We start from the raw sequence: 7,500 nt of genomic DNA, 5'->3' as shown, positions 1-7,500 counted from the left end.
GATAAAAAACTAAAACCGTAGATTGATGCCACTGAATCAATATTTATTTATTTTTCCCACGGAAAAAAACCCCGTGTCACGGTGGTTTCTATGTGTTTGAGCGCGCTCACTCCGTATGGAGGACTTAAAATGTCTTATCCCTTGTGTTGCCTTAGGGTCAATTTGACCCGAATAAATATTACACCCTCCTGCCGCCTTAGGGTTAATTCAATGTTTAATGTCGGTGTTCTTTCGGTAGTCAACAAACAAACATAAAGTGCCTCACACTTAAACTTGGAAAACAATATTAATTCTAATAATTTTCTGGAGGTTTTAATTGCTGGCGTCAAATTTAACCCAAAGGGTAAAATATGTTAGTAAATATAAAGGTAACAGGAGGGTGAAACATTGAATCGGGTCAAAATGACCCTAAGGCGGTGGGAGGGTTAAATATTTAATCGGGTCAAAATGCCCCTAAGGCAACAGGAGGGTTAAGGATAAATAAATGAATAAATCAAAGAATAAATAAATAAATGCTTAAATAAATGTATTCATTAATAATACATTTATTTAAGCATTTATTTATTTATTTAAGCATTCATTTATTTCCGTATTTTTTTAATTTTGTTATACATTTATTTAAGCATGTAGTTATTAATTACTGTATTTATATATTTATAAATTTATTTAAGCATTTATTTATTTATACCTGTATTTATTTATTTATTCATACATTTATTAAAGCATTTATTTATTCCTATATTTATTCCTATATTTATTTATTTAAGCATTAATTTATTTATTCCTATATTTGTTTATTTATACTTAAGACATTGAAGACCCCATAACCCCGGCGTGAACCTCTCAGCCTGCTTCACTCCCGGGTCAGAGCCTCTTACACGCCTCCGAGGCACGGGTACTTTGACCAATAAATACAGTGACGGCTTCAAACAACAGAACACACAGCCGGGCGTGAAGCGGCAGATGATGAGGAGTGAAGAAGTGAGACTCGTCTTCCTCAAGTTCTTCAAACTGCGAGAGAAAAAAAGAGTTTTCCCCTCGAGGAAAACGTATTTTTCTCTTTTTTTTTAACGAGCAACGGAACCGAAACAAATATCTTTATTAATCGTTAGTTCCTCCGGCTGGAAGTTAATCGCTAAGCTTCCCGTGTGAGTGTGTGCGTGTGAGTGTGAGTGTGTGTGTGCGTGTGCGTGTATGTGTGTGTGAGTGTGCGTGTATGTTGCATAATCCTTCCACGACGGAGGAAAAGATGTTCTGCTTCATTCAGATGTAATCGGGGAGCACAAGAGCATTTTCTCCACTTCCTGTCGGGTAGTTTGTTTTCTCCACTACCTGTCATGTTCGTTTTCTCCACTTCCTGTCATTTTCGTTTTCTCCACTTCTTGAAGGGTCGTTCGTTTTCTCCACTTCCTGTCGGGTCAACCATTTTCTCCACTTCCCGTCGTGTCGTTCGTTTTTTCCACTTACTGTCGGGTCGTTCGTTTTCTCCACTTCCTGTCATGTCGTTCGTTTTCTCCACTTCCTGTCGGGTGGAGATGAGTATTTTGAGGCGTGAGCTCAACGTTCCTGAGCTTCGTGGCGCTCCTCTCCGAACGAGGACGGACACAAAGACGCCTTGTGGCGTTCTGGGGGATGACGGCGGCTATTTTTTTTTTTACGACTGACATTATAAACACACAAAAAGAAAAAAAAGAGACGACTAATAATCATTGTTTTCCTCTTAGGTCAGAGGAAAGGAAAGGAAGCCTTCCTGCCTCCTCCTTCCTCTCTCTGCAGCCGCTGACCCTGGACCAGCGGTAAGTGGACTCACTTCACAACACGCCGAGGCCTCGAGACGTCGGAGCGCCGGCTAAAAGCAAATAAAGCCAACGTGATGTCTTCACCTCCATCCCTCCATCCCTCCATCCCTCCATCCCCTCCCTGGCTCCTGCATTAGTGGGGGAACCGTTCCTCGCAGTTTAATCTCTTCTATTAGCACCCCCCCCCCCCTCCTCCAGGGTACATGTTGCTCCTCTTAAAAAGGGTCTTGAAGTAAATTACTCAGAATTCAAAGCTCTAATAGTATTAAAGTTTCCGTCCTGGTGTCAGATTCTTTGTATATATTTGATTGTTTCTGCTTTCAGAAACACTCACATATTAATTTGCTGTTTTTCTTGCTGCAGAACTCTCGTCGGTTCTGTCGGTTCTGTCGGTTCTGTCGGTTCTGTCGGTTCTGTCGGTTCCTCTCAACGTTCTTTTCTTTTCTAGTTCACCTTCCATGTTGGAAATAAATAATAATAAAGTTCCCATGTGCCCACAGTTTCCTCCCGTGGAGTGGGGGGAAGAGTCCTCTGGATGGAGACCTCGTCGCCGTGGTTACGCAGCATCAGCAGCCGCTTTGATTCTTTTCACTTTATTTTATTTTTCTGTATTTCCATAAATTAAATCCAAGATATCGTCACAGATTATTGAACTGCAGGTTCTCTCATGATGCTCCTCTCCTCCTCCTCCTCCTCTCCTCCTCCTCTCCTCTCCTCCTCCTCCTCCTCCTCCTCCTCTCCTCTCCTCTTCCCCTCCTCCTCTCCTCCTCCTCTTCTTCACCTCCTCCTCTCCTCCCCTCCTCTTCTCCTCTCCTCTCCTCCTCCTCCTCCTCCTCTTCTCTCCACCTCCTCCTCCCCTCCTCTTCTCCTCTCCTCTCCTCCTCCTCTCCTCTTCTTCTCTCCACCTCCTCCTCCCCTCCTCATGGATCTTATTTCTCTGGTTTCATCGAAACAACTGTTTACATTTAGAGTGAAGAACAGCTTTCTCCCTCTCTCCCCCTCCCCACTCTCCCTCTCTCTCTCTCTCTCTCTCTCTCTCTCTCTCTCCTCCACCTCTCCCTCTCTCTCTCTCTCTCTCCACTCTCCCTCTCTCTCTCTCCCTCTCTCCCCATCCCTCTCTCTCTCTCCCCACTCTCCCTCTCTCCCTCTCTCTCTCTCCATCTCTCCACTCTCCCTCTCTCTCTCTCTCCCCACTCTCCCTCTCTCTCTCTCCCTCTCTCTCTCTCCCTCTCTCTCTCTCCCCATCCCTCTCTCTCTCTCCCCACTCTCCCTCTCTCCCTCCTCTCTCTCCCTCTCTCCATAGTACCGTCTCTTCTCTGAGGTGTGGAGTTTATCTCTGGGAGTTTTCACTCATAATCTCCTCTCTTGTTCTTCTATCTCACGTCACTTGGTTCTTCCTCCTCCTCCTCCTCCTCCTCCTCCTCCTCCTCCTCCTTCTCTCTGCTGTGCCGTGTTAACTGTCAGTGAAGAGACATCATTTCTCTACTTCTCCACAATCATCCGACTTATTTTCCTTTTGTTCTTTTTGGTTCCAGTTTTCACACGTCCTTCTGTCATCCCTCCATCATCCCTCCATCATCCCTCCATCATCCCTCCATCATGCTTCCATCATCCCTCCATCATCCCTATGTCATCATCCCTCCATCATCCCTCCATCATGCGTCCATCATGCTTCCATCATCCCTCCGTCATCCCTATGTCATCATCCCTCCATCATCCCTCCATCTCCCCTCCATCATCCCTCCCTCATCCCTCCATCCATCATCCCTCCATCATCCCTCCATCATGCTTCCATCATCCCTCCGTCCCCCCTCCATCATCCCTCCCTCATCCCTCCATCCTCCCTCCACCCCCTCTCCATCATCCCTCCATCATCCCTCCATCTCCCCTCCATCATCCCTCCCTCATCCCTTCATCCCCGCCTCCATCATCCCTCCCTCATCCCTTCATCCCCCCTCCATCTCCCCTCCCTCATCCCTCCATCCCCCCTCCATCATCTCTCCATCCCCCCTCCGTCATCCCTCCATCATCCCTCCACCCCCCCCTCCATCTCCCCTCCCTCATCCCTCCATCTCCCCTCCATCTCCCCTCCCTCATCCCTCCATCCCCCCTCCGTCATCCCTCCATCATCCCTCCATCCTCCCTCCACCCCCCCTCCATCCCCCCTCCATCATCCCTCCATCTCCCCTCCCTCCCTCATCCCTCCACCCCCCCTCCGTCATCCCTCCATCCCTCCACAGAGGGCAGCAGCTGCTCTAAACATCCAGGATGACAAACAGACTCCAGGCTGTTTACCTACAAACAAAAGTAAACAACAACATAATGATCGGGATTCAGGCGCTAAAGAGTCGAGTACGACCCCCAAGAGGAGGAGGAGGAGGAGGAGGAGGAGGCGCATTAGTGGAGTGTAATTGCTTCTGTTGCTGCTGGGCGTCTTCGTCTTCATCAAAGCGACTAAAAGAATTGTTCATGAGGTGATAAAAAATGCCTGTTGTTGTTGTTATTGTTGTTGTTGATGTTATTGTTGATGTTGTTGAGAGCTCGAGGCCAAACGATCAGAGAGCGGAGGTTTGTCGGTGTCCGTGTTATTCTGATCACTGCAGTGGACTCCATAGAACCCTCCTCCTCTTCCTCCTCCTCTTCCTTTTCCTCCTCCTTCTCCTCCTCCTCTTCCTTTTCATTCTCCTCCTCCTCCTGCTCCTATTCTTCCTCTTCCTCCTGCTCATCCTCTTCCTCCTCTTCTTCCTACAATACACTTCCCATACCCTCCTTCTTGGAGGTCGGCCTCGAAGTGTTCCATCACTGAGGAGGAGGAGGAGGAGGAGGATGAGCAGGAGGAAAAGGAGTGCCTGCATCTGGAGTAAAGACTCACTGATCTCTCAATTTGTCCTCACCCACCTCCTTCACTCCCTCCCTTCATCCCTCCTCTGCTCCTTCCCTCCTTCCCTACCTCCATCCCTCCCTCCCTCCCTCACACTTTCCCTCCCTCCCTGGTTCTCTCTCTCCCTCCCTCCCTCCCTCCCTCCCTCCCTTCTCTCTGTGCTCCAGATCTTCTTTTGGCAATGACAACTTCTCGTCTTCTCTCTCCATTCATAACTCTGTCTCTCCGTCACTTCTCTCCATCTCTCCATCCTTCCCTTCCATCTGGACCACTCGCTCCTTCTTTTAAGCATTTTAAATTATATACATATTTTGGGGCTTTTTTCTCCATCACATCAAATAAGAATTATGTAACGTGTGTTTAATTTATTGACATCACATCTTGATGTCATCGTTTCTTTCAGCCCAACAGAGCCCCAAAGTATCATCAACAACAACATATTTATATATATATATAGATACATATATTAATAGATAAATATACAACCTATTTATATATAAACATACATATATATATTATATCTGTATATATATATATATTCTTCTTTTATATATAAATATATATATGCATATAAATATATATATGTATTTATATAAATATATGTATGCATATAAATATATATATTTATGTATTTATATAAATATATGTATGCATATAAATATAGATATATTTATTTATATATATATACACTACCGTTCAAAAGTTTGGGATCACTTAGAAATGACTTTATTTTTCAAAGAAAAGCATTGTTTTTTCAATAAAGATAACATTAAATTAATCATAAATACACTCTCTACATTGTTAATGTGGTAAATGACTATTCTAGTTGGAAACGTCTGGTTTCTAATGACATATCTCCAGAGGTGTATAGAGGCCCATTTCCATCAACTATCACTCCAGTGTTCTGATGGTACATTGTGTTTGCTAATCGCCTTAGAAGACTAATGTCTGATTAGAAAACCCGTGCAATTATGTTAGCACAGCTGAAAACAGTTATGCTGCTGATATAAGCTATACAACTGGCCTTCCTTTGAGCTTGAAGTTTGAAGAACAAAATTTATACTTCAAATATTAATCATTATTTCTAACCTTGTCAATGTCTTGACTATATATTATATTCATTTGGTAAATAAAAGTGTGATTTTTCATGGAAGACACGAAATTGTCTGGGTGATCCCAAACTTTTGAACGGTAGTGTATATTTATATATAAATATATAATTATAAAGTCAGTCATTATTTGCCTTGTTTTCTTTTTCCAAATACAGCTCCGTTCAATTGAACCAAAAAGAGGGAAGTCTCTCTCTCTCTCCCTCCCTCCCTCCCTCCTTCTCTCTCTCACTCTCCACCTCTCATATGAATTGACGTGCTCTCTTATTTTCATCCATTTCATTCACGTTGAGCACTTTTTGGAGTCATGCATCATCATCATGAAGAGGGTTATGAGACGCTCTCTCTCTCCGGTTCCCTTTGTTCTGCTCTTTTCTCCTGAACAAAGCTTTTGACCCCGCCGAGCACAAAGTGGTTATTATATTATTATTATTATTATTAGTGCCTGGTTGAGATGAAGAGAAGCCGAACATCCACACGCCGACGAGCGTCAGCAAATATGACGAGGAACAACTTTAATATCCACAAAGAAGCTCTTTGTGCATATGGTTCAGGGAGATATGGGAAATATATATCGATATATGTGTGTGTGTGTGTGTGTGGACCCCCCCCCCCCCCTTGCCCCGCCCCACTCACCTCTCTTCTCTCCGAAGTACAGCGTCTGCTGTGCCGTGTTTGACCACTGGAGGGACGAGTTGTCGCTCTCGGGCACCTGGCAGGTCAGAGTCACGGTGCCGCCCACCGACACCGTCTCATCGGAGGTGGTGGGCTGCAGGGGGTCGTCTTCTGGGGGGGGGGGGGGGGCAGTCATGAGACAACGATATAGAGACACTGAGCTTTCATGGAGAACAACAACGACAAGACCAGCACACAAAGAAAAAGAGAGAGAGAGAGAGAACACAAGTCTTCCACAGCCTCTGATGTGCGTTCAGGGAAAGAGTCAAAGTGTCAAAGAGAGCTTTCTCAACCTAAAACTCCAAAAAGAAAATATGTATTGATATATTATATATATATATATGTATATATACATGTATATATATGAATAAAATAAATAATAACAATATATATACTTTATATATATATATAAATATATATATATATATATAAAAGGTAATTGACGAACCAGCTCATCTCAGAGCCCAGCAGTGTTTCTCCCTGAAACGTGTATAAATAGTCAAGTGCATCCAGAGTTAAGGGGAGGAGTCAAGTGCATCCAGAGTTAAGGGGAGGAGTCAAGTGCATCCAGAGATAAGGGGAGGAGTCAAGTGCATCCAGAATGTTAACAGTTAAAACAAGCTAAACGCCAAAACTGCAGGAATGAAAGACGAGTTAAACATATGTGTGCTTCACCTCCACTCCTCCACCTCCTCCACCTCCTCCACTAATCACCTCCTCCACCTGCTCCACCTCCTCCACTCCTCCACTAACCACCTCCTCCACTCCTCCACTAATCACCTCCTCCACCTCCTCCACTAACCACCTCCTCCACTCCTCCACTAATCACCTCCTCCACCTCCTCCACCTCCTCCACTAACCACCTCCTCCACTCCTCCACTAATCACCTCCTCCACTCCTCCACTAATCACCTCCTCCACTCCTCCACTCCTCCACTAATCACCTCCTCCACTCCTCCACTCCTCCACTAATCACCTCCTCCACTAACCACCTCCTCCACTAATCACCTCCTCCACTCCTCCACTAATCACCACCT

At 44.9% G+C, this 7,500-nt stretch overlaps 1 protein-coding gene across 5 annotated transcripts in view; it reads right to left on the bottom strand.

The window, feature by feature from the left end:
• cadm3 (cell adhesion molecule 3) overlaps positions 1-7,500 on the bottom strand; it is an 89,923-nt gene that overhangs the window by 48,227 nt on the left and 34,196 nt on the right. For 4 of the 5 annotated variants that reach the window (XM_056410612.1, XM_056410614.1, XM_056410615.1 and 1 more), the window contains one exon: positions 6,426-6,575. In XM_056410612.1, the coding sequence (XP_056266587.1) occupies positions 6,426-6,575 (150 nt within the window). The remainder of the gene's footprint in view (positions 1-6,425; positions 6,576-7,500) is intronic. The other variant, XM_056410613.1, reaches the window with a different exon arrangement.

The sequence above is a fragment of the Pseudoliparis swirei genome, unplaced genomic scaffold (assembly GCF_029220125.1).
Source record: "Pseudoliparis swirei isolate HS2019 ecotype Mariana Trench unplaced genomic scaffold, NWPU_hadal_v1 hadal_25, whole genome shotgun sequence".
Taxonomy (NCBI): domain Eukaryota; kingdom Metazoa; phylum Chordata; class Actinopteri; order Perciformes; family Liparidae; genus Pseudoliparis; species Pseudoliparis swirei.
This window is presented reverse-complemented; position numbering and strand designations above follow the sequence as displayed.